Below are 27,275 nucleotides of genomic sequence, written 5' to 3'. Positions count from 1 at the left end.
GCATGCTTGGCCTGATGTTGACAGTCTGCCCTCTGGCCAGTCCCTCGCACATAGGAATTACGTAAAGGTAAGGGCAAGCGGTCCCACAGGCAGCAATGGTCAGCTCAGATCCTGGAGCTCCCCAGGTGTCTCAGCTCCAGGCTCACTCCTGCTTCAGCCCTCTGCTCAGGGGGCGGGGCTATTCCATCTGCTCCCGGAGAGGCTCTGCCAATAGGAGTATTAGGGCAGACCCTGAGGCTGGAAGAGGGAGGAGGGCCTAGCATCTTCCAGTCTGCTTCCTATGGCTGTCGTTGTCACCCAGCCATGCTTCCTGACCCAGCAGGAGCAGTTTGCCCCATTCACAGCAGTTGCCTCCAGTTCACAGCTTTTCCAACACGTGCAGAACCAACTTCATCACCCTCCCTTTCCTCAACCCCAGCAGCCAGTGCCATCTCGTCAGGGTCTGGGTCCCAGCCTTGGGAGGCCCGTGGACGCCAAGCCTGCAAGCTTTCAGAATAGAGCCTGTTCCCTTGGCTGCCCCAGGCAGGGTGGGAGCAGCTTCCTGCGGTTGCTTCCTCTATGATACCTGGTGTTAGTGTCTTGGCTTCTCAGTTCTTCAGAAACCTAGTCAGCACTGCTCACAGTGAATTCTCTGTGGACACACAGGCTGGTTTCTGTCCCCTGACAGGGCCGTGGCTGGTCCAGGCGGCCTGCTGCACTCTCTCCTTGTGCAGAACTCTGGCAAGAAAACAGCTGCAGCCCCCCACAGCCCCCACCCGCTCCACGAAGATTAAATGCATGATGGGACCCTGCACTATTTCAGGGAAGGGGCTAGGCGCCCAGTGGCCTTCTGTGACATATGACTGATGTGGGCTCACTGCTACTGCTCACAAACGCAGCTTCTGGTGGTTGCGTTGTATTTTGGAACCAACTATTTCTTTTGTTTTCCAAAAGAGAAAAAAAGTCACCCCTCCCCAAAAGGAATTATCCAAGAGTTCCACTATGCCTAACTTTCAAAGGAGGCATTGTTAATCTTTTGGCCATAAATAGCCAATTAACACCCACTTCAAGTCCAGTCAAACCAAGTTCCTGCTGGCTTGGGGACGGCAGCAAAGGGTCTGCCCTCCTGTGTGGCATTTGCTTTCTGTAGTTCTCGACTGTGGCCTGAAGTTGCAAGAAAGGGCAGTAATTCAGGGCAGCTAATACCACAAAAATGTTATAGATAAATGTCTCATGTCAACAGGGGAAACCCTGTGTTGATGCCTTGCTGGGGACGACAGAGGACTGTGTCACAAAAGGCAAAATGGGCTAAATTAAGCTTTCATTCTGGGGCCAGCCCAGTGGTGTAGCAGTTAAGTTTGTGCACTCCACTTCGGCAGCCTGGGGTTTATCGGTTCAGATCCCAGGACCTATGCACTGCTTATCAAGCCATGCTGTGGCAGGCATCCCACATATAGAGTGGAAGAAGATGGGCATGGATGTTAGCTCAGGGCTAATCTTCCTCAGCAAAAAAAGGAGGATTGGTGGGTGATGTTAGCTCAGGGCTAATCTTCCTCTCCCCCCAAAAAAATAGGTTTCATTCTGTGCTGGTCCCCACGAAAAGCAGTGGCCTATACTGGGTAAAGCCAGCAGCAGGCATCAAAACTATTGGCTCTGGGCCTGGCCCATAATTAATCACATGTCGGTCTCAGTGACACCTCCCTTTGCTTCCCTGCCTCCAGCCCCTGGGGCTCTCACAGCCCTCCCTGGGGCTCTGAACGCCTTGGAGATCCTTCCCAGGAGGCGCTATCCCATCCCAGTATGGAAACAGGAACAGGACAGGGAATGCTGTATTCCTTCTAGGTCTGTCGAGTGCCCCCTTGCCCTGCATCCTTCCAGGTTGGGCTGGGATGACGTGGCTCTATTAGCAGATTCAGGCAGGCCATCAAGGCCCCTCATTTTCCAGAGATGCTGCCCTAGCTATTGTAAACAGACCAGATGTGGCACAGCTGAGATGAGATCCAGCGTGACAAGCATTCAAAACTGAGAGAATCCTCCTGTGGCCTTATGCCACCCCAGCCTTCTCCAGGCCAAGTCCCAAACGGGGCACCCAGTTTCAAGTGGACAGGGACAAAGAAGCTTCAGCAAAGGAGTCAGAGGCTCAGAGACAGCACTGATGGGAAAGGGTAGGAATCAAGCTTCCACAGGATAGGAAAGGGCAGCCTGGGCTGGCAAAGCACCGATACATAAGGATTTGGGGGTAGGACGGCTTCAAGGACACTTGTGGAAACAAAATGAATCATGGTGATCGATTAGACTTCATTTCTACAAGATCAAGAAGAAATGTGAGCAAAGTGAGGACTGCGGGTTAGATAACAAGAGGGACTTACAATCAGCAAACACTAAACAGGATAGCTTAAAGGATGCTATCATCTTTGGAGATCAGGGTGCTTGATTCTTTGCCCATTGAGGTCTATGACTAGGGTGGGTTGGAAACCAATGACAGGATTAACCCATCGGCTGGCCCTGTTGATCCCACCTCCAGAATGCTTGAGCCTCTAACAGGAATCAACATGTCCACTGCCCCTGTTCTGGTCTTGCCCACTACTGTGCCTGCCCACAGCCTCCTGCTTCCCCCAAACCCCTCAGTCCATGCTGTTCACTGCAGCCAGAAGGAGCTTTTTTAGGGGTGCTGTTGCTCCCCTGCTTAAAACTCTCTGATGCTTCCTGCTGCACTCAGAATAAAAGCCAAACAGCTCTGGAGGACCTACCAAGAAGGTCCCCTGTGCGCAGGACTTGTGTCCCCCTCACCCACTCTGCTCCAGCCACACCGGGTCTCCTCCCAGCCCCCTCCTGACTCCAATCTTTGCACGTGCACTTCTCCTGCCAAGGCCGACTCGCAGCTTGTTTCCCTCATCATACTGATTCCAGTGCACTCCATGACAATACTCTGGAAGCCTGGCCTCTTTCAAACACTACCAGGGACCAGAGAAGCCCCCCACACACAGCATCTGGACAGGGTATAAACACCCACACTGGGTCCTGGTCATTCACCCTGCTGCCGAACATAAAACTCGGGATATCGAGTGGACCTGCTTTTAACAACCCATGCATAAGGACTTGCCTTGGAAATGTCCAACACTACATATTAGACGTTTTTCCAGACAATTCTGAGGTAGCTACATCCCCAACTCAGCATAAGTCAACCCCAACCCCTCTTTAGTGCTCTGGAAGCTTCACTAGCAGGTGGGGATGCCATTGCTCTGCTAGGCACAGTGGCTCAGGAGGCCCCCGTCCTAGGGCTTGGAAGTTAGAAAACTGGGCTCTTGAATCCATTCTCCATTAGGCCTTTCCTAATCCAGGCTGAGCCAGTTCCTCCTGACCGAGGGGCCGCAACTCTCAATGCAGTTTCCACATGAGACAAGCCCATGCCCCAGCCTCTGCAGAGTCACTGAGCTGGGCCTGTGCCCATCTCTGCTGCTTCCAAACCCCCACTCACCTGGGGAGCTTCCCAAACACCCAGGTACCAGGAGCCTGGCCCAGACCCACTGATTCAGACTCCGGGGAGAAGCCTAGCAAGCTGTCAGAAATCTGGGGCTCAGAGAAGCGGGACAACTGGCTCAAGGTCACAACACAGCCGGTGCAGAGCTGGGTCTCAACCCAGGTCTTCTGACTCCAAATGCAGCTCTGTTCTAACAGGCCACACTTTGTCTCCCTTGTGATATGGGAAGCATCTACACTGCAATACCAGGGGAAAACCCTGACCTTGAAGTCAGAGAGCCCTGGGTTCAAAACCCAACGATGCAACCCAGCAACTCAACTCAGGCCCTCAGGCAAGCCTCTGGGCTCCAGCCCCTCTTCTGGGGAGGCAGAATACGGCTGAGAACCTCAGAGCTGCAGAGGCAAAGAATCCCCATGGTGAGGATCGCTCACATTCGATGAAGAGCAGTTCCTTCCTTCTGACAAATTTCTCTCCATACTCCTAAAAGGTGACTCCTAATAGGAACGATCGTAGCTAACTCTTACTGAGCACTCACCCTGGACAAACACAAATAAACTCTTTTAATGCTGCCAGTAATACGATGAAAGAGGGCATTGCTACCCTACCTCATGGATGGGGAAAGTGAGGCACAGAGAGGTCACATAAGTTGCCCAGCCCCTAGGCAGGGCTCTGGCACAAGGCCCCAGTCTCCACAAGCCTCTGTCTCCTGGTGTCTCAACCCATACTCTGCTTCTTCAGCAGGCTGGGAGTGACGTGAGGGTGTCTCTAAACCACTCTCTGTGGGCCCTTGGAGTCAAGCCGGGCAAAGGAGCAAGAGCCAGTTGGTTCACTGGCCCTTCCTACTCTGGCTTCCATGAAGCAGGACTGGGATGTCTTCAGATGTGCCTCTCCTGGGAAAGTTCCCTCTCCCTCCCACCCATAGGCTGTAGCCTCCTGAGGGCAGGGTTCTGTCTCCGGGGCCTCCACGCCCAGCGCTAGAGCAGGGCCTGGCAAGCTAAGGGTGCTCCAAACACGTCAACTGGGCAACTGGCTAACGAAGCACAGGCCCCGACTCCAGAAAGCCCTGGGTGTCCCCAGAGCTTCATTGCCTCACATCTTCTCAAACACTCTTCTACTCAGAAACACTCTCAATTAAAGCATGGAAAATCACCAAGTGGCATTCAAAGCTGCCTCCCTGGCATGTCCCCAGCTGAACTCTTTCTATTTTTCATTTCCCTAGGAGATCAAAGCTATTGTGTCAACACTCGGCCCTGATCCGAGTGACCTTAAGCAAATTGCTTATGCAACCTGGTGACTGCAACTGGGGACAGCAAGGAGTGACCCAGGTGTCTGAATAGGGGTTTCCTCGAATTATGAGAATCCCCATCATGGGTTCTATGGTGTCACTGACACACCTATTTCTGAGAGAAAAGAAAGACTAGAGATAGCTGAAACTAGTCTCCTGGCTCAGGCCCCGACCCATTCCTCTGTTGGCAGGACCTGGGCCTCACACTGATACTGCGTATAACAGGAGTGGCAGGCCCAGCTGACTGCCGGAACGGGAGCTACAGGAAACAGGCTGCAAGGCGTGGCTTTGTCAAAGCTGCCTTTCACTGAGTGCCAACCACCAACCATGGCCGGATCCACACTACATGACTCCTCCCCATGCCCACGGGAAATAGGTACTGTCATTCCCACCTTAGACAAGGAAACGGAGGCTGATGGAGGGTGACTTGCCCAAGGACACACAGCTCAAAAGCAGAATGGGGAACTGAGCCCCATCGGACTCCGGAGCTCACACTGTTCACCTCCATGCCCTCTGCCCTGCAGGTGCCAGCTACCTGGAAGGGCTGAATGGGCAGTCCTCACCAAGGATGAAGCATGGTAGCAGGAGGAGCACTGAACCCGCATTCCAACATTCCCAGCCTCCTAACTAACCACGTGGCTTTGGGCAAGTCACCGACTCTTCCTGGCCTCTGGAGGCCTCACCCTCAAATGAGGGAATAGACAAGAGCAGAGACGGTAGATCAGTTAGCAGTGGCTGCCGAGATGGCTGAGGGGAGGATTCTAAGACTTCCTGAGTTGAACCAGAAAGACTGCCACGATTGATTAGCGATGTCTGTCGAGAACACGGAGGCGGCGCACTGGATCAGTGCCCAGAGCTGCCACACCCTGGCCTCTGTAAGCTCTGAGAGTCCAGGTCTTAAAGGCTCTTTTCCTTGTTCAAGCCCATCCTGACTGCTTCCTCCTCAGAAGCAAGTACTCTCATGTGCCCACAGTATCTTTTGCCTTTGCTTTTATTTAGCATTTATTTCATTCAAGTTGGGATTCCAGGGCTTTCCATGCCTACCCCTCACCAGATCTTCACACCCCTCTGCATTCCATGTTGTAAAGGGTGATGCACCTCTGGATTCCTCTGCTTGCTGTCAGAACAACTCCCCGTGCACATAGGAAGGGTGCTAAGGATGCAAGGCAGCAGGAAACTGAAACCAGCCACATGGCCAGCCACTGGCAGAGTGGACAGGAGAAGGCGATAAAGGCCCGGGCAAGCCAGGCCTGAGCCCAGGGACTTTGCCAAGGAAAAGCACAGCTGGCCTGCAGCTGCTGGGGCTGCCTGAGCAAGAAGGTCAAGGAGTCAACGGTGTAAAGGGCCACCCAACCTAGTGGCCGAGGAGGGCCACTCCCTCATTAAAGGTGGCCCCCACTGGCACACAGGGTAGAGAATGGAAGACAGACCAGAGGGAGCCTCACCCAGGGATGCCCTTGCCAGCGAAGAACCACGAGTTACTGATAAGCATCTCAGATAACCCAACTGATGACTTTCTGTAGCAGCACTCACTCACCCATCAGAGTCCCTGGGCCCTGGCCAACCCCATTCTCCTGGACTCGTCCACAGGACCACAGCTCTTGGCGTCGTTTCTACCTCATGCCTCTTTCCTACCCCAAACTGCCCCCGGCCAGCTTTCATGCGCCCCTCAAACATCTGCTAACACAACAGTTGCTGCCTGTTCTGAGGCCTGCTCCAGGGGGTTCGGGGGACTCAGTGTGTGGGCAGCTGCAATCAATCAAACCTCTGTTTCAGCATCCCGACCCTCCTCACAAATGTCTTGCTTCTGTTTAAAGCACTGTTGAGATATACAATTTGTTGCTCTTTCAAACTCACCAGCTTGGAGTCAAAAATACAGCAAGGACCATGACAGCCAGGGGCACGGCATTTAGCGGGTAATGTTTCATTGTTGCTGTCTCTGAAATCTTTGTTCACACACACGTGACCCATGTCTAAATGGCCACACATAGCTCAGGTCTCTCTGGGAGTCAAACAACGCTTGGTGGTCAAACCAGGTCTCAAAAAAGCAATAACTAAAAATGTCAGCAAAAGTCTTGCTAATAAACAACTCATCTGCTCAGGCTGAGCCCTGCCCTCAATGGCACACACTGTCATTTTGCAAAAGGGAGGGAGCGGTTTCACATAAAACACCAGGCAGAAGGGGCCTCAGCAGACCACGTGAGGAGGAAAGCATGCGGGGAGCTTAGTAGAATCAAACCTGGGCAGGGATGGGGCCAGGCTGGTTTTCTGGGCTGCCTCTGAGCATCTTGCTCTGAGAACCAAGTGGTTGCAATTACAATTACAGGGAGGGGCGGGCCTTTCTGGGCTGGATCCTTGCATCATTTCTCCCAGTTGGGGCTCTCCTCACTATAGTCACCCTCCCTCACTCAGGACGCAGATGGCCTGCTCACCTGCAGCCTCATTCAGCATCTCTGCCCACGAGCTGGGCACTGAGGTTTTAAGAAGACATGAGCAAAGACAGTCTGAAACCAATTTCTAGCCCCATCCACCACATCCCAGCCTCACTGCCACGAGAGATGAGAGCCACTGCTGCTAGCTGGCTGGACAGCTGTGCCTCAAACGTGTGCCTGGGAAGGGACAGGGCATCTGGAGGGGCATCTGGTGGGTTCCCAGGGTCATTTCCACTCTAGCTCCACAGGCGACGGATGTAAAACAAGAACACTCACACACAGCCAATCCTCTGGTAAGTGGCTATTCCAATTCTGTCACCATGTCACAACCCTCGGCTCTGAGCACGGAGCTCACTGCAGGCTGCTCTGAGCTGCAGGGCAGGCCTCCTTCCCATTTTCAAAGGAAGAGGATGAAGCAAGAAAAGGAACAAACAAGAAGAAATAAAGGGTGAGGTCAGAAAAGGGGGGGTAAAAACAGAAGGAAAAAGATGGACAAATAAAGAAAAAAGGGAGTCCTTATAATGGATTGAGTATGCCTCTGGGAACGCCACCCTCCAGGCCCAGTTCTGGCTCTAGAGTTGCACAGAACAAACCCACGCCTTTCGTCCCAAGTCCTGCAATTATGACAATGATAATAAATCTTTATCAGCATTCACCGTGTGGCAGCCAGTGCACGAGGTGGTGTGTGTATGTGTGTGTACAAAGATACACACACATATGTACTATAGATAGACACAGATACACATGCACACCCATATACAGAGACACATGGACATATATGTGTGTGCACACACATTATACACACGCACACATGTTATTTCCCTTGTTCCTCCCAACAATCCTATGTTGTCATTGGTGGTGATGGTATTTGCTAAACAGAGATGTTAAGCAGTTTGCCCAGGGCTGCCAGCCTCCTGCCCCTACTCTGGAGGCCTTCTGATTTGTTGATGTCCCCCCCTCAAATGCAGATCTACAGGTAAACCCACCATGCTCCAGAAGGGCCTCAGTTTCCTCAGAAGGGGCTGGAATGGACGAGGCCCAAGATTACACCTACCTCTCACACCCTCTGCTTCCAGCCCTGGAGTCTGCACCTCAGGGCAGTGTCTCGCTCCCGGGGCAGTTCTCCTGCTAAACTCACCGTGGGTGTGCACAAGGGCAGGGCCTTGAACCGCGGAGCTTCTGCCCTCCCCTGCTGGTCAGACTTTCTTGGGTTCTCTCCCTGGTCCATTTTCTGCAGGCAATTTGGAGGGACTCTGGCTACCATCCTCACCCTGGGTGCCCTAACTAATGGCCAGAGAAAAGCCCCATGATCACACATCCCCTGAGAGATCTGAAGGCCCCAGCCCCAGTCAGTGCCTCCAGGGAATCAGGATTTATCAGAACCCCCAGCCATTCCACAGGTCTAACCAAAAAGCTACTTTTCACATTCAACCTGAGGTTCTCACGCATCTGGTCCCAGAACCCACGCACAAAGAGGCTCTTTGACATCAAAGAACCCCCCCAAAAAAGTGAACGTATAAACCAAGATCAAAAAACCCATGAAAGAGAGTCCATGATCCTGCTTGGGAAAACAATGGCAGGAAACGCAGAGGGAGCAGCCAACCCTTGCACAAGCCCGCCTTTCTAGAGATGTGCAGACCCTGCTCACCGCCCGGGGGTTACAAATGCCAAGTAAAGCCACAGCTATGAAGGCTAGGGTCTGTGGGCAGTAAGGCCCACGTCAGCTGATATGTGGCTGTGAGCAGGTCCCTATACACCAGTGACATGCCAGCTCACAGGGTACAAGGCTCAGGGCCCCACAGGTTCCAGGCTGGGTCCAGAGCTCTTTTCAAATGCACAGGGGTTGCCCTGGGCCTGGCTTTCAAGGCTCCTGGAAAAGCAACACCCACCTCCTGAGGCCATAAGTCAGCCAGTGGAAGAGCCCAAGCAGACAGAGCCCCATGGAGAGAGGGCTGGCAGGGGTCTAGAGGCTTAGGGTGAGGTTGGGCACTCAGGGTCTACCCCCAGGGCTCTGGCCACAGCCCTTTTGCACACGTACTCCCAGGGGCCCCTTCTCCACTTTCCCCAGACTCTGCCCTACCCAGGCCTTGGCCAGGGAAAGACAGGCAGCCTCCTCAGCCTCTTGGAGGCCTGCCTAGAGCCATGAAGCAATCCACACATCTGGGCACAGCCCACCGAGCAATATATTTTTAAACGATTTCTACCCAATTGAGGACGGGAAACGTCTCCAGTGATGCCAGTGGTATTATTCCAACTTGTGGCTGGTAAAAGATAATAACACGTGTAAGCTGTTTTTATTACCTATCTAGCTTATTAGCTAATAAAATAAGCCCAGCATTAAAAATTTAACTGAAGCCAGTTAAATTTTTGAAAAATTTATCACACCCAGAACTCAGGGCCCTGAGTTTCCTTCAGAAGTCACCCAAATCTGTCATCTTTCCAGTCTTTTTACCTATTTAAATTTTTCTAGAGAAGGAAAATTCCACTCACGTGTCCAATGTAAATGAGCGTGTTCGATCGCTGTCTAGCTACTAAAGTAAAAAATGTCTTCCACTTAGGAAAAAGAGGGACACACCTGGAGCGGCGATGGAAGAAATGGAAACTGGAAAATGAGGGGCAGAGAATGGACGTGTGCCCAGTCCTCCTTTGGGCTCTTCCCCAAGCGAACCCCATGGGCACAGAGGAGGTGGAGCACATGACGAGCTCGTCCTCCAGCTGTGCCAGGCCGTGGCCCGGGCTCTTGAGCAAAGGTGGCCAGAAAGTCTGGACTCTGGGGCCAGGTATGTGCTCCAGCCTTGAGATAGCTGCACCTCTTTTCTTCGGGGAGGGGGATCTAGGCTGGGAGGGGGACTAAAGGAGGGAGAAGGAAACTTCATAAACAGAAACTGCATTGCCATTCTAAAAACGAAAGGAGGCCCAGCTGAAACAGCAGCATTGGGCACGGAAGGAAGGTGGTCATACCCACCCGAAAAGCAGTGGACATGATGAGGCTGCCTGACCAGACGTGGCCACATGCTGTGAGAGCAAGGCCACGCCCTCACTGCCAAGGTCTCCATCCCCGTCAAACCCAGCAATGACCAATGCTTACATAACAAAACCAGAAAAGACCATAGTCAAACTGTGGCATTAAGCACCTGAGAGCCGCCCAGACACAGAACCCAGAGCACCACATTCCACCCACCACATCTCCCACCCTTGAGTGGACAGGTCACAAGGGCCAACCCTACCCTCAGGGTCTCACCAGCATGCTCTCATCCTCGGGCCTCCCCCATAAGAACCAAACGCAGGTGGCACTCAGGCTTAGAGACTCCTGACAACGGTGTATTAACTCCAAGTTCATCTCATTCAAATCAATACCCAAGATCATGTTAATTCAAGGCAGGGCTCCAAGATACAGAGATAAAATGCAAGTGACGGGGCATGTGGCCGGAGGCCTCGCCTACAGGAAACGGCGAAGACTATTACAGACGTGGCACAGAGGACAGTGATCACAATTTCTTGATGGTCTCACATTTTTGACAATTTAATCAAAAGAGTAAGTGCCTCCCCCCATCTCGCACTCTCTAAAGCCATTACCCATGGCCCTGATCTCAGGATCAGCATAATCCAAATGACCCTGAATCCTGGTCTGTGTGAGCATTTCTTACAGCGGCTGCAAGGATGGGTTCCTGGGAGAGGCTCCAGCGAAGTGCTAGAAGGGAACCACCAGTGTTGGGTGACACTGGTCTGCCTGCTGACGCCCTGACTCTCACCATCTGTCTGCTCTTGTACCACTAGCACTGTGTTCACAGAGAAAGAGTATCTCTGATTTTAAATGCAGAAAAATAGACACACACAAAAGACTTGATTTTAGCTTTCTTTGAATAGGATTTAAAAACAAGAAAATTGGCCCACTCCTGGGCGTTTCTGAAACTGGCAGCCTGCATTTGCCTGAGATGGGCCAGGACCAACGGAGGCTCCACTGAGCACCTAGATGCCTCTGCAGCACCTTTCATGCGGCTGGGGCTCTTACCTGTGCCATCTTGGCAAGGTCTAGGGAAGGCCTCTGCTCCTGCACCTCTTCAGGGCGCCGCCGCTTAACGCCGACCTTCTTGTCATTAAGGACACACGGCTGGGAGCGGCTGCGGGAGAGCCCACTGGAGCGTCTCGCCAGCTCTGGCGTTGAGGCAGGTGTGCTGCTGGCTGAGGGTGGACAGTACTCTGCAAAGGAAAACTGCTCATGTGAGCAGGAGAGGGACCGCTGCATGTCAAGCCGGCCCCCTCCCACAGGGTTTGGGTCAGAACTCCAGATGTCGCCTGCCTGTCCACAGGTGGCTGAGCCTGGCACCCCTTGGCAGGGCTGGCCTCCAAATCGGTGGTGAAATCCCGCCTGGTCATAGGGCGAGGAGAGCATGTTGGCCCGGGAAGGGAGGCTGAAGCTGGAGCTCCTCTGCATGGTGCTGAAGCCATTGGAATAGCGCTGGACACTACCCCCACTGTAACATCGTCTCTTTTCTACAGGAGTCCAGACTTTGGACCCCAAGGGCCTCCATGATGTCCGGCAGCTGGACATTTCATCAGAGAAGGACAGTGACCGGCACTGGCGCTTGCTGGGGGGTGCTGAGGGGTTCCCGTTGTGGTCATTGAGGCTGAGGTCTTTGATCAGGTTGGTCACTGCACAGGCGGTTGCTGCCTCCCGGTGCCACAGAGTGCTGTCCTGACACTTCTCAGGGAGGCATTCCCAGATGCTGGCGCTTGGCTGGTCAATCTGAAGAGGGCATTTCCTGTCCAGGTCTCGCCATCTGTCATTTTCTGGTTTATAAATGACAAAGAGAAAACAGGATTTGAGAAAGCCTTCATGCCAGCCCTCTTATCTCCTCACCAAAAGCCCATTTTAAACAGGATTTTAGAGCCAGATGGTTTTAAAAACCATCCAGTCCAACTTCACTTCACAGATGAGAAACTGAGCTTAGAGAGGGGACATAAGTCCCAAGGTGTTGAGTTAGAAGTAGAGTGAGACCTGGATCCCGGTATCCTCCGGGACACCTGATACTCTGCCGGCAGCAGAGCTGGGGCAACATGGCTGCTACACTCCATCTCAACGCTCTGCTGCTCTTGAGCTGGGACTCGACGCCTGGGCAGAAGACCACGACCAAAGATGAGTCCTTGGTATTTTAGAGGGTCAAGGTCAAAAGGGGCTGAGGGTGCTGCCAGGTTAGTTCATCTGAATTCCATCTTTAAAATACTTGCTGATAATAGAAACTGGGTCTTTTACTGGTTTATGTCCCCTCCACAACATCAACAACCCAGGTAGCGGCCAGTCACTGGACACTCTCCTCACGTGCACTTGATTTCTCCCTGAACCAAAGGATGTGTCAAGTGGTTAAAATGCAGAGGAGCAAGCCTTGGGCAGCAGAAACTTAAGGGCACAATTGAGACTTCCATATTCAAGTCTCCACTTGAATGCATGAATAAATAAGCTGACCCAGCTATGAGACGCTGGCTTTGTATTTGAACCTTCATTTTAGTGAAATATTCAAGAGCCATTTGCTGTTTTTCTACTGTGGAATCAAGCGCTGTGCTGAGAATTTTAGAAGAATGAAGATAAATTTGACATAGTTCTCATACCCAAGTTTATAATACAAAAGCAAAGTTAAGAAATATGTTGTGCTCCCCAGGATCAACATGTTAACATGTTCTATTTTTTCTAATCTATATATATTTATAAACTGTGCAAATGTGAATACAGAGAAAGCCACAGCTTGACTCAGTCAGTAGAAGGACAGAAGTGAAACCTGAAACGATATTCAGCAGGTACTTAATGCACACCGAACCTCACAGCACTGCAATCAGTTCCTGAGCACCCACCATGGGCGGGGTAATCCCATCCACCACACTGCCACTGCCCAGATGGGAGACTGAGGCTTGAGGAGGTTGAGTAAGTGGCCCAGGGCCACACAGCTAATAAATGACAGGATGCAAACCTGGGCTGGTCCAACCCAAAGCCCATGCTCTTTTCACTACGCTACAGCACTGAGGGGAAACACAGGGAAACCTGACAGTGGCTCTGCTCTCAAGGACCTTTCTAGTCATGCAAGATGGGCTGTTTGCTCAGAAAATTGTGATGTAACTTCCAGGCAGCAAGGACTACACATCTTTCTCCTCTCAGTGGCCACTTCTCAAAGGGCACTGAGAGACACATCTGAGGGACTGATCCCATGCTGAGTGTCACAAGCGGCAGCTTCTTGAAAGGTTCAAAGGGAATGACCAGTGAGGCCCAAAAGGAGCTTCACGATCCAAAGGAAAAGCCACATCAGGGCTACATGTGACACTCCTTCCTCTAGGGCACCCTGCTGCAGTCACGAGACGCAGAGCCTGAGAGCCTGGGACCCTGGGCAGCGGATGCGGGAGGAACTGTCCAGAGGCTGTTCCCACGTGAGGGCCTCAGAAGCTGGAGGTGTGGGAGAGAGGTTGTCCTCAAGCCCAGTTAGGCCAGCTGGGAACAAAGCAGGACTGTCACTAAACATCCAGTTCACCTCATTCCTGAATCTTCCCTGGCTCTGGTGCACAGCAAAGCTCAATACATGTTCCTTTAACTGAATTTGATAAATTATTACCCAAAATTAACTTTTTGCAAGTAACATATATGTTGTTCAAAGTATGTCTTCACTACCCACCATCCCTCAAGTATTCACCATTCTGTTAAAAGTTTCAATTTGACATCGGTCAGCAGTAAAAGCGCAGTAAACTAACGCTAAAGTAAAATGAAAAGAAATGCAAACCAGCACTGACTGAGGCATGTTATCTGATCTGGAAGAAAAAAGTTATCCTCAGGAAAAAGTGGAGATTTATGTACGATGATGTTCCTCAAAATGATATGAGTGATAGCAAAATGGTAAACAGAACGAAAATATCCTACTTGTTAACTAAAGTATCAAAGAAAAGCACGGAGCACGAAAAAAGCAGAGTTTTAAAAAGAATATCAATGAGGCTGGCCCAGTGGCGCAGCGGTTAAGTGTGCACATTCCGCTTTGGTGGCTGGGGGTTCGCCAGTTCAGATCCCGGGTGTGGACATGGCACCACTTGGCAAGCCATGCTGTGGTAGGCATCCCACAGATAAAGCAGAGGAAGATGGGCACGGATGTGAGCTCAGGGCCAGTCTTCCTCAGCAAAAGGAGGAGGAGTGGCAGCAGATGTTAGCTCAGGGCTAATCTTCCTCAAAAAAAAAAAAAGGAATATCAATGATGTGGGAAATGTTAACGATATAAAGCTGAGCTTAAAGAAACAGGATGTAAAACTGTATAGACAGCATGATTCCTCCTTAGTAAAATCTGTATGTTATACGTGATGATAAAAAGGAAATAAACCAAGATAGAGACGATTGGCAGATGGCTGGCTGATTTATATTTTCTCCTTTTTGTTTTCCTATAGTTTCTTCTACATTTCACATAAGGACAAATGTATTTCCAGATATGTGGGGGACGTGACCACCAAGCTTGCTTGCACCGTGCCAGGGTCACGCCTACGCCGACAACCCCACCCTCCTCTCCGTTTACTCCTTTGGTTTTTCAGGAAGTTCCCATAGAATAACGCTGGCCACCAACTTCTCTTTTGGGACAAGGCACTGAGGCGCCAGATGGGCCATGAATGTGGCAGACTGAGGAAGGAACCAGTGGGTCCAGCCACAGAGCAGTGAGGGCCCTAAGATGGCACTACAGTAGCCCTGTAAGGAGCCTGAAGTACACTACAGAATGTGTCTCATTCAGGCCCTGGGAAACCCGTGAAATTAAGAGAGATTGATCCCATCTTCGGAGGACACCACTTTCTGTTCCATTTTTATTTCACTGGCCTGGAATTTTCCCCATCTCTAGGGAAATCATGAGAAGAAGGAGGAATTGGGAGCCAGTTAAGCATGAACATGGTCTCTCTCATCTGGCAGTGCTGTTCCTCTCCCGTGGCCATCTCGTGATCTTGGTGCTTCTTCACTGGACTCCTCAGGCCTCCCTACCCAGTCCCACTTCCTCACTGCCTCCAGAGAACTTCCTGAGGCCAACACACCTGTCGTAGTCCATCCCCTTCAGCAGCTGCCCATTGCCTTACAGAAAGAATGCAAACATCTGAGCCTGCATCCAGGGCCCTGTCTACTTATCGCCTTCCCAGGAGACTCTACACACCAGGCACACCAAACTTCCTGCGACATCGGAAGTCAGACAAGAATCAGGAGGAATCAAGATCACCCTTGAAAATTTCTGAAACAGCGCATAGAGCACACTCCTCTTGGTTCTGTGGACCCAGCCCTGAAGAGTAACTCTTTCATACCAGCAATTCTTTATAAAACCAAAGTTTAACAAATGGACTGCGGAATGAGCACAGGTAACATCTATATACAGAGGGGTGGGCATTCAATTTATTTTTAAGTTAACTATCAAATCCCCAGTGAGGACTGGGGTTGGATGGCTACTTCTAACGTGTTCCTGCTTACCTGCAGGAACTACTCCACTCTGTTTTAAAGAGCCTCTATGACCTTAACATATAAGATGTCTTTGTTGTAGGGAGGATTAAAAGAGAGTTCTCAGTTCAGTTCACTGGTTAAATTTGAGGACTGCTGTGGATTTGCAGCTTCCCCCAAACATCAGCCTTCACAGCTTCGCAAAGGCCTGGAATCTTCTTCTCCTGCCTTTATCCTTCCACCAAGAGTCTCTTACTCATCATTTCAAAGCCAACTCACACATCACTCCCCTGTAGATACGCCTTCCCTGTCTCGGCCCTGGCTACCCACCACTCCTTGCCTAGACCTTCACTCATACGGCTCATATGTTAACTGAACCTCAATCATCTGTTCACATGTCTGCTACTTCTGCTGAACACAAGCTCTCAAGCACAGTCCCAGCATGGCTCCCCAATGCTGACCACGGAGCCTGGCACACAGCAGACCTCAGCAGCTGCTGGTGGGTGGAGGAAGGAGTGGATAATGTGCAGATAAAAGCTGCAGAGTAGGCCACAGGTGTTCCCTTGGTCTTGCTTGTCTTCGTCCCGGGCATAGCTGACTCTTTCTTGGGCAGGCAGATCCAACCTGGGCTCTGCCTTGATCTCCCCACGCCACTGGGGCCATGGATGGTTGTGTGTGAAGCAGCAGGGAGACTGGCCGATGGAATAATGTCGAAGATAATTCAAAAACGCAAAGCACTGCCCAATGTTGAGTGCTGCCGTTGTGTGTCAACACCAGCCAGGTGGCCACTTGTTCTGTCTGTGGGGCAGATAATATTTTAATTGTTTCTATCTTTATCGCTTCAAGAAGTACAATATAAGAAAAGTAAAAACAATCGAGGCTATGTTTAGCCCTTGTATTTTCCCCCTTTGCTCAGAGAACAGAAAGCGATTTGTTGGGTCAGGTCACCAGACAAAAGAAACAGGAATAGAAGCTAATTTTTAATGGCAAACCGCCCTGAGCTTTCAGCCCCGACGTCACGTTGCACAAAGGGCCTCGGTAGGGCTCCGAGGAGAGGATACCGGACGCCCCCGCCCCTCCATTCAATATCACTTCTGCACAAACAACTATAACTCTTTCAGAAGTGACAATGGCCATGGACGTGGGGAGTGCACTGAGCAGGGGTCACTTGGCGTGGTGGGAAGCATGTGGACCTGGGTTCGAACTTCAGCTCTGCAAGCTAATCTCTCAGAGCCTCAGTTTCCTCATCTACAAATGATAGATGAGGAAACAGTAACTACCTCACAGAGCTCTTATGAGAACTAAATAGTTGCTTGGGATAGGGCCTGCGAGGACACAAAGCAGGCTCTCAATGACGGCAGCCGTCATGACTATGATGAGAACACTGGAGAATGCTTGTATAGTTGAGGCTCAGTGCTTCTGCAACTGGGTATCTATCTCTGTGGGACCTGGCTGGAATGGGAACCTGTGTGTTCTAGGCCAGGTTTCTCAAAGTGTGGTTTCAGAGCATCCTTTTGGGTGCTAAAATGCAGATTCCTAGGCCCAGTCCCTGACTTGATAAATGGAATCTCTAGGGCTAGGAATCTGCATTTTAATAAGCTCCTCAGGTTATTTTAATGCAAAGTTGTTGAGAATCACTGCTCTAGACTACAGGCTACAAAGGGGCCTGGCTTCTCCAACACCTCTGTCAGAGCGGTAGCCCAGTCAAGACAATCCAGCTACACCCAGGAAACGTTGTGGAGGTTTGACGATTCTGGTCTCTACAAATTTAGGTTCAGAACATAATTGAAAGTTGGTGTTTTGATGTTTGTTTTGGGCCAATAACACAAAGAAGAACTATGGAGGATAACTTTACCCTTCAAGTATCTAGAGGTCCCTTTTCCACAGGAGGGGGTGGGGCCCCCGAGTTGCACAGCATGTTCTGGATGGAGAGTCACTGCAAGAGGCCTGAGAAGCCAACAACTCATGTGAAGGGGAAGAGGTGAGGCCTCCCACCTTCTCCCTGAGACATGCTGTGGCCTAAAGCTTCTCAGGGAAGTCTCCGACACCAAGCCTCTGGCAGACATGGGCCCAGCACAATGGTGCACAGCCTGAGAGCACTGGCACTGGCCATTTAAGTTCTATGCCGCCCCATTACTTTACCCTTCAGGAGCATCTGAAGTCTCCCCATTTCCCTGCTGAGCCTATCTTCACAAGTTTGAGATTATACATGGGATTGTGTGTGATGTGTGTGTGTACTGTAAACACACACACGGCTCTGCCTGCAGATGGGAGGGCAAACCACACAAACACACAAATCACACAATCCATCCAGTTCTCTCACAGAAAGACTGACTCGGTGACCTCCAAGGTGTCTTCCAAAGCTGAGGCTCGATGACTGAGCTTGGCTTCTGGGAAGACTATACAACCCTGGGACGCACAGGAGAGCCAATCCTCACACACATGGGGACAAGAACCCAGAGCCCCCAGCCGCACTCACAAGGCTTCCGTCTTGCAATCCCTTGACGAGGGAGGCCAGAAGGCTGCTAGGTGTACAGATCTAAGGCTCAAAGAAAGAAAACACTCAGAGGAACACAAATAGCACTTGACCTCAAATGTTCTTGTCTCCATTTCTGCCCTTAAACTTGAAGGGAAATTCCCAGGAGCCCAGATTCTTAGGGGACTATGAGCCTTCTTATGTTCAAAAGATAGACGAGAGTTAGCCCTGGATAGCTCTAGGCTATGTTTTAGAGGTTGCCTTATGGTGACATAACCACAGCAGAATGTGGTTTCTAGAAAAGGCTAAGCACCTGAAGCACAGACCCAAGCTACAAGATTCTTGCAGCCTCCCAGGCCCGGGTAGCGGGCCTCCAGCCAGATGGAGACCGGCTGACTCATTCCTGGATTTCACACCTGTCTACTTGTGCTGACGATGAGTCTCTCCCCCGCCCCGTGGGTTGGGTTGTGCTAACTTGGCCTCAGGGCTGCAAGGACTTTGTGCTTGATTTGGGGGTCGAAGCTCACCAACCCTTCCATGAGAAACTCGAGGAGTCTTTCTGAAGGCAGTTTTACTACACCAATCTTACGAGAAGAGCACCGAGGGAACAACACATGGAGCAATGAGCACCATGGTCTATTTTATTTTTAAATGTCCTCTAGAGCCCCTGGCCCACTGGAGCACCCCTTTCACTGTGTCACAAGAATGGAGACTCAATTCAGAGCCATGTCAGGAAGAAAAGTTTCTCGGGCTTTGCCTGCCTAGGCCTCAGCCTCTGGTTGTGCCCTCTCACCTGTCATGAATTATAAAATGTCAGCTGCATCTTGGGTTCAGGGACAGTGACACAGGATGCCAAGCTCCTCGGCCAAGGCACAAGGACAAGGGATTGGGATGGCTGGAGATAACACTCCACCAACCCCATCGAGGGAAGCAGGAAGGCTGGCCCAAGGGGCCCTGGAAGAAGCCCGAGAGGATCATTGGCTCCGAGTGGTTACCAGGGCCCTACCCTCACCAGCTGGGTGGGGTTGGCCCATGGCAGCTGTCACTGCTTCTGGGAAGTCTTTGCTCTTACAAAAAGAGGCCCAGCAGGGAAAAAAAAAAAAAAAAAAAGAGGCCCAGCAGGACCCAAACAGCGAAGAGGCATAAGAAACATCCCAGACTGAGCATTGGGAGTGTGGGCTTCAGTCTCCCCATCTGTATGAGTCAAGGTGAACTGGGGCCCTGTGACAGCCCTTTCAGCTCTGACCCAGACCTCCTGCTCCACTCCCCGACCTCCAGGGGCATTTAGAAATGTGCAGGGGAAAGATAGTAGCTGCAGTGGCAACAAAAACTCTGAAGGGACAGAAAGGTTAGTTTTATCCATCTCCTTTGGATTCCTATCCTGGTTGTGGGTATACACAGAGCATGGGAAATGGACAGCTGCTTGTGATTCAGCTCTAAACTGATGCTCAGAGTAAAACTGGCACCATTATACAGACGAGAAAACTGGCAGCTGGGAGAGCTAGTCAGGAAACTGTCAATAAATGCATATTAACTGTTAATTAACTAACACCCCATCGGGATCCTTGCTGACGCTGGGAAAGAGCATGAGTGTATATCCCAAGCACATTACTCATCTCACGGGGTCACAGCACTGCCCGTCTCACGGGTGGGGAAACTGAGCTTCAGAACAGCGTTACATCTCACCTGTGAACAGACAGCTAGCAAAGGACAGAGTCTGCAATCCCAAGGCCATGCTCTTGCAGTTGGGCCAGGCTGCCTCCTAACTTTACCATCTTGACCATCTTTCCACGTGGAAGGCAACCTGGCAATGCACCATGGCAAGTGGCACCCAAAGTCAGTCTGGCAGTTGCCATTCCCTGTCCCCTGGCACCACGTGGCCCCCTCCCCACCCCAGGTCAGGCCAGCCTGGGTGAGAAGACAGCCCAGAGGCTCCCTTTTCACTTGTCACCGTAAACAGCTTTCATGTGCCAACTACACTTTGCACCTACCTCCATTCTGTACTTTATTCCAGAAACACTGTCTGAAACTAATACATGGCGCAAGGAAAACTTTAAAGCACTCTGTATGAACAAACCTTAAAGTGTTTTAGAGATTGAAAATCACACATATAACCACAATAAATAAAAATTAAAAATTAAAAGTAAATTTTTTAAAATCATACATATGTACACTTGCATATAGATGTACTTTTTAAAATGAAAACGAGTCTCACTTTAGCCTATTTTGGTTAATAAGCAGTTTCTCACAGAAGGCCCTGGTCTGATGATCATATTCAAAATGGCGCTCTCTGAGAGAGGGACAACGCGGCAGAGGCCAGAATCAGACCTGAAAGGCTCTGGTTTTGGTATTGCTCTTGTTCATTTTGTTTCAGTCATGTGTTTGTTTGTTGTAAGAAACCTAACATGCTTCACCTCCAAATGCCAGCTTCTTCATTCGTGGGGCAATCACATCCCACTTTCAGCGACAAACAGTAGTGCAAAAGACCAAAAACTACCAAATCTCCAAGTGGAATCTTTTTGTCCTGCACGGTTCAACACAGCCAACTGGTTTATCCTGTAGAAATGAACACAGCGCCACCGGGAACAACTCTTTTATGTACCGAGCAGACTTTAACAGCCAAGTAATTAAACAGAGAAAGGAAGGGCTTATAATTAAAATGCTGACAAACCTGAACCAGAGGGGGACAAGCAGGGCTGCTATAATATTTTTACAATTCCTTTTTATACATAATGTATGATCCTTCTGCTCAAGTTTCTTCTATGTTCTTTGCCTGTGAAATAATTTACATTAATAAATAATTTATTACCATAACTCCTAAAGTAATTATGGGTTTCCATCTAGGTTTTTTTTAGCATATGAATTGTTTTATTCTCTGTCCATTGACTGGTATTTACAAGACCTTTCCTCGTGGCCTTTTTGAAATAATTGATATTGCATGTGCTTTCTCACATATTATTTGATTTCCAGGTCTTCTCCTCGCCTGAGTGGTGAGGAAAATGGAATGTGTAGAGTGCATTGTCCCTGCAATACAGAACTCATTTAATGGGTGCAATTAGCCACGGGTGGTGGTGAATGGAGCTTGCTCTCATCCCACTTGCCCTATTTCACCAAAAAAGATTAAACTAGCACACGTGTGACCTTGGGTCAGCATGAAGAAGCATCTCCCATGGCAAATGACAGAGCACTCGAAGTAGCCATGTGCTAAGGATTCACATGCAGCCCTGCCTCTCCCAGCACAGAATGATTCCCTTAAGCACAGCCAAGCCCCTTTCTGCATCCACTAGAAATCATGGCCAGGAACAGCAGGCCTGCTGGGCCTGCTGAGCAGTGGGCGGGCCACACAAATGAAGCAGCCACCTGACCAAGGTTTCCTGTGTCAAGAACACAATAACCGGTCACGCACATGGCTCTTCCCCAGAGAAGCTGTTTGCAGAGGAAATTCCAGTTCAGCACAGAAGGTGTGCTGGGGATGGTCTGGGAGGTGAGAAAGGAAACCAAGAGGCAAAACATCGTCTCTGCTAGAAGTAGCCCTGCAGCGACAGGGCTGGGCTGGCACCCTGCTAAGGGGCACAGAGCAGGCCGGGCAGCAGTGTGGCTCCACCCTGCCCTGCTTCTCCCATCCACACATCATGCCAGCTTTGTTCTCTCCCCCAATCTGGAAAAGCAGAAAACCACTTCTTTGTATCAAGTTCTCAAACTTGGATGGGGAGGGATGACAAAGTTGGGGAGGGGCCTGTAATACAGCTCACAATAATGGAGCGTATATTACTTTAAAAAACACTGTTGTGAGCACTTGATGATATTAGTAAGGCATTTTATCTAAGTGGGTGCAGAGGAGACTAAGCTACTTGAAAGAGTAGCTTTTTAAGAGGAGGCAAACAGGCACCCACTCCCCACCCTGATGCGTTTGCCTGGATTTTCTTAGGAACACTTAGGAAACTCCAACTTGTACTGGCTTCCAGCTAGGACCCTTGCATGGGCACTTAGGAGGGAAATGCCAGAGTCACAGGGCCAAGCTGTCCCCAGCTCTCACAGGAGAATTCCACTGACCTCAGCCAGACAGGAGTCCTTTACCTCCAGCAGACAGGCAAGGGAGTTTGGTGATTATAATATGACATTTTAGCTTTGCTGAGCATCATTGTCCACCCCTGGAAGGGCCCAAAACCCTCTTGAAAGTCCAGTTGGACCCACGGGGTATTCTCTTCCCTGCTACTGAAAAGTAGGCACAGCTAAGATGAAATCTTGCTGCTTGGGATGCCCCCTCCCACCCCCCCACCTCACGCCCGTTCACAGATTAAATAGGTAGGAGCAGCCATTTGAGCTTCCACCAGCACACAGGCTTGGGAAGGCCTCCGCAAGTGCAGGAAAGGGACGGAGGTGGGAGGGACTGAGCCAGCACCTCCTGCGTGCAGCTGTCTCTTTAAGTCCCACAAACAATTTTCCAAGATGAAGAAATCGAGACTCAGGAAGATGGGCTGATCTGCCCATAGTTCTAAGGGCCTGCTGTAGGTAAGTATCGTGGAAGTTGGCCTAGCCCATGGGGAATTCACTTCTCCTCGATTTTTCTCCTCCACTAGACAGAAACCCCCTTGTGGGCAGGGCCTGATTCACTCCATCCCTGAGCCAAGTGCCTGACTCACAGTAGGTACTCAATAAATACCTACTAGAACAAGCTACTGAACTGAACTGTGGTGAACAAAAGCCTTGGTACTGCACACTGTCAGATGGACCAGGGTCTTTCTGAATCAAGGAGAGGCTAAGAACAGAAAGATGGGCACGTCGGGGAGAGAGCAGCCAAGGGGAAGGATGAGGGGATCCACAGACCACCATGAGCACGGCTGCGCTGGCTGCTCCTCTATTTCCTGGCAGCGCCCTGGCGCTGGCCTGCAGAGCAGGAGCGAGATAGGGCCCGTGAGTGACGGAGCACTTCCCGAGAGCCACTATGCAAACAAGAGCCTGGAGAAGCATCAGCACAGCCCCTCCTGGAAACACTGGGCCGGGGAGAGGCCTCCCCCATGGAAAGCAGGCCTCCTTGGCAGAACGCAGGGCAGAAAGCTGGGCTCGCCAGGCTCAGACGAATTCTGTTGGACAAGCTAAAAGGAGACCCTCCCCCCCGTGCCTCTGTCCCTGGGCCTCTGCCCTGGTCCCTGGGCCTGAGGATCTTCCCCCTACTTATACTCCTCTCCAAGGAAACCATGGTGGTCCCTTTGCTTGGGCGCAGAGGCCTTCTGCAGGGAGCAGGATTCTCAATTTAGGTCTCAGACCTCTTTTTCACCTACTACTTATGGAGAGCTCACTCTGTGCCAGTCTTCTCACAAACATCATCTCACACAGTCCCCACAGCAAACCTACAAGGCAAGCGCTATCAAAATAGCCATTTTACAGATGAGGAAACTGAGGCTTAGAAAAGTTAAGTAGTTCAGAGTCCCACAGCACCCATTGCTAACCCACAAGAGTTCCACCTTATTATGATGTACTCAGTGTAAAGGGCAAGGAAGCCTAACATGTGGATGGCTGTGAAATAAAGACTAACATCTCCACAGGCCAGGGCGCTAGTCTGGCCTGAAGCTCAAGTCCAGGCTGGGTAGAGGGACTGGCCATGCCTGGAAGCCTCTCCCCTTCCTGGGCACGACAAAGGAAGGCAGCTCAACCATAGCTAGGCTTGAGTCTGGCCTAGGGAGCAGGCAATGAGGCAGCCTTCTGAGCCACGTGGCTGGCTTGCTAAGGGTTTGTTGAGAGCCGTTAACCACCAGCGAGGGGTTCAATCAAGCCCCATGTGGGGACAGGCCTCAGAAGTGTGTCACACGGGTAAACCAAGGCCAGGTGATCTCCCTGTTTCCATTTCCTCTGGGTGGCAGCATCAAGAGGACCGCCTGGGGCTCTCCCATAGAGCTGTGGTTTGTGATTGAGAAGAAAACAATCTTCCTTCTCCCCTGACCTGGGTCCAACTCTGCCTACCCAGGGACTTTGGGGGAGGGGTCACCTCATTAGGCCTTAGTTTCCCCATGTATGAATGGAGCGCCCCCGCCTGCCCCCTGTGGGCTGCAGAGTCAAGCAGACTGTGCATGTAAGAAGCGTGGCCCAGCACATTCTCACTGTGACATACCCAGCATCCCCTCTTTCCTCATCATCCCATCTACGGGAACTAAGTCTGAAGAAGAAAAAGAAAACAGTGTGCACAGAGAGGAAGAGCTGAGAAAAAAGGCAAGGAAGACTTCAGACAGTCCTGCGAAGATCAAGTGGAGATCTGAAAGCCCGCAGTGGTTACCCATCATGGAAGCCTGGTTTCCGCCTCAACACAGACATTACAGAAACTCATCTGGCAAGGTGTCCCCAAAGTGGGCAGAAGTCATGGAGAGAGGGCGAAAGGAGAAACTGTGCCCCATCATCTGAAGCATAGAGAAATCAATATAATCAATACAGTCATCTTTTCGGCCCTCTTATAAAAAACAGTAATCCATACTTGCATGGCAGCAGGGGACAGACGCAACCTTTCTGCAAAGATGTCAGCAATATGAAGCAAGAGCCTTAAAAATGTTCCTGCCCTCTGGCCTTTCTATCCCACTCCCGGGAACTATCCTAAGGAATAATCCAAAAGGCAGACAAAGACTCAGACACTTAGTCACTGTTAATCACAACAGCAAACAAAACAGCCCTTTTACCCAACAACCAAGAAACAGTTAAGCTGTTAAATACACTTTGATACATCCCACAACGCAGTACTATAGACTCATTAAACGGCATGGAATGGGCTGTCTTACTGCTGTGGCAAAATGATGGTTACTACCACTAAGTGAAAAAAGCAAAACAAATATTTTTTATATATAATTCTATATAATCACACATTCATCACGGACTTGGCTGTGTAAAAATGCAGAGAACAGGGGCCGGCCTGGTGGCACAGTGGGTAAGTTTGCCTGCTCCACTTCAACAGACTCGGGGTTCATGGGTTTGGATCCCGGGCACAGACCTACACACCGCTCATTAAGCCACGCTGTGGTGGCACCCCACATACACAAAAGAGGAAGATTGGCCACAGCTGTTAGCCCAGGGCCAATCTTTCTCACCAAAAAAAAAAAAAAAAAAAAACGCAGAGAACATAAAAATATACCAAAATATTATCAGTAGTTATCATTGACTACTAGGGATATGAGAGACTTTGTTTTATACTTTACACTATGGTGCGTTTTCTGAATTAAAATGATGAACATGATTACTTTAATAATCAGAAAGAAGCTCTCAATGTTATCATTGGAAATGACATTTGTAAACCACACACCAGTGCCGATCCATTCAGCAGCCCCAGCAGCCCCCTGCACCACTCCAGCACTGCTGGGACTGAAACAGTTAAAACACACAGAAAAGAGTCCCCATGGCTGCTCTTTGTGAACCTGTGTCCAGAAAGTGCTTCCAGCATCTCACCTGGAGGACTCAGGCCCTGGAGAAAGGACTAGAGGAGGACCGTTCAGGGCCGCCTTGGTTACTCACCCATAATTCCACAAGAGAAAAGTGTCGGTCCTTGACTCATCTTCTTTGGCGTGTGCTGAAAACAACCAGAAAAGCTATTCACTCTTCAAATCATAAGAAGCACGTCTGCACATGACCCTGTACTGATCCCTTGCTAAAGTCACAATTAAAAGGGTGACTGCCTTTTGCCGACGTCAGACTAGGGAAAGGAGAAAAAAGTATTAAAAGAGACAACATCTGCCCATAATTAGGCCTGGACTCTTCGTCCGAAGTCTCCAGTGAGTTATGGAGTCCATCAAGTTAATGGGCTTTAAAAACACACCAGAAAGCCCCATGACTTCTGACATCGGGGGATTTTTCCATGTGAGTGATGTCGAAGAGAGCACAGGAGGAGGTGTGATGTAAACAGCTCACTGAGTTGGGCTGTAAACAGGCCTCCAACAGCCCAGGCTGGTAGAGGAGGGGACCTCGCGGTGACAGGAAGGACCCTGAGTGAAGAGGAGAGGCCCGTCTGCCATCCCCGAATCCCTCACTTCAAGATACAAGGAGAACGGCTCTTCCTTCTCTACATAGAAGCATCAAGTAAAGCCCAAGAGGGTGGCCCTTTGCTCTACAGGCTGCTTTGTGGCTATGCGGCCCCCTGAGGCATCCTCTCTGAACTGAAACAGAAACTCAGACATTATATTTGGTCTCAACGTACAGCTATGGCGTTTGAACTCCTTGGCACCATTATTTCCACACTGGTTTCCCTTTCCACTGTAAACATTCTACATCTTCCCTCAAACCCACACCTAAGCCTCAGCTGAACACTACGGCCATGGGGTGAAAAATAGGCGAGTGAGGCCTAGAAGAACCCCAGGTCTAGGCACTTGCTCCAGGGCTACACGGTAACCTGAGCGTGGAACACTCCAGGGTTCCTTGCACTAGCTGAGGCCCAGGTCAAGAAGCCTGTTCCGAGCTCTGGTGAGGAGAAGACTGTGCCCTTCAGGGCTCTAGGAAGAAGGGTCTGCCTCAAGTATTCCAAAGACTCACTCATTCATTCATCCATTCATTCCACAAGTATGTACCGTAAGTATTTACGTGCAGGCTGTGCTAGGGGTTGATCATGCGATGGTGAAAGCTCTCAGCCCCAGAGGAGTCAGCAGTCATAGAGGGCTCCAACTTCTGAGAGGATGCCCAGATGACAGGGACACGCAAGGCTTCTAGTCCAAGAAGTGGATGGGAACCCAGGCCCTGGTTCTTTAAGGCCTGGAAGGACAAGGGTGGGGCTGACTAGCAACACCTGGCCCACCCAGATAAGAGAGTGGCAAGTGCCTGGCACCATCTCCCCGACCCCTGTCCCCAGCTGCACAATTTGGGGACCTTTGCCCCCAGTCAGCAATGTGTTCATCCACTCAGGTTATTAAGGGTCTGTCCTGACCAGCCTGGGACACAGAGGTGAAAGACACCCACCTTGGCCCTCAGAAGTTCCCATTTCATGGAGGACACAGTCACACAGACAAACCATGACAACAGAGAGAGAGTGGGATCGGAGGGGAGATGACCCAGGCCGTGGGTGCTGCAGTGCTGGAGGTAAGGGCTGGCTTCCTGGGGGAAGGAGTTGGGGTCGAAGGACCAGAAGGAGCTCACAAAGGGCAAAGGGGGGCAGGGCAGTCCTTCTCCAGTCCCCTCTCCTCAGTTTAAAACAGTTCTTATATTTTCAGGGCAGGTCACCCTTCTGGATT

The 27,275-nt window shown here is 50.6% G+C and overlaps 1 protein-coding gene across 1 annotated transcript in view; it reads right to left on the bottom strand.

The window, feature by feature from the left end:
• Positions 1–27,275, bottom strand: part of FAM53B (family with sequence similarity 53 member B) — an 81,715-nt gene that overhangs the window by 47,152 nt on the left and 7,288 nt on the right. The window contains exons 2-3 of the mRNA XM_014857700.3: positions 25,573–25,627; positions 11,190–11,968 (exon numbers count right to left, since the gene is read on the bottom strand). Of these exons, the coding sequence (XP_014713186.1) occupies positions 11,190–11,968; positions 25,573–25,627 (834 nt within the window). The remainder of the gene's footprint in view (positions 1–11,189; positions 11,969–25,572; positions 25,628–27,275) is intronic.

The sequence above is a fragment of the Equus asinus genome, chromosome 2 (assembly GCF_041296235.1).
Source record: "Equus asinus isolate D_3611 breed Donkey chromosome 2, EquAss-T2T_v2, whole genome shotgun sequence".
NCBI lineage: Eukaryota > Metazoa > Chordata > Mammalia > Perissodactyla > Equidae > Equus > Equus asinus.
The sequence above is the reverse complement of the archived record's forward strand: the minus strand, read 5'-3'. Positions and strand labels throughout refer to the sequence as shown.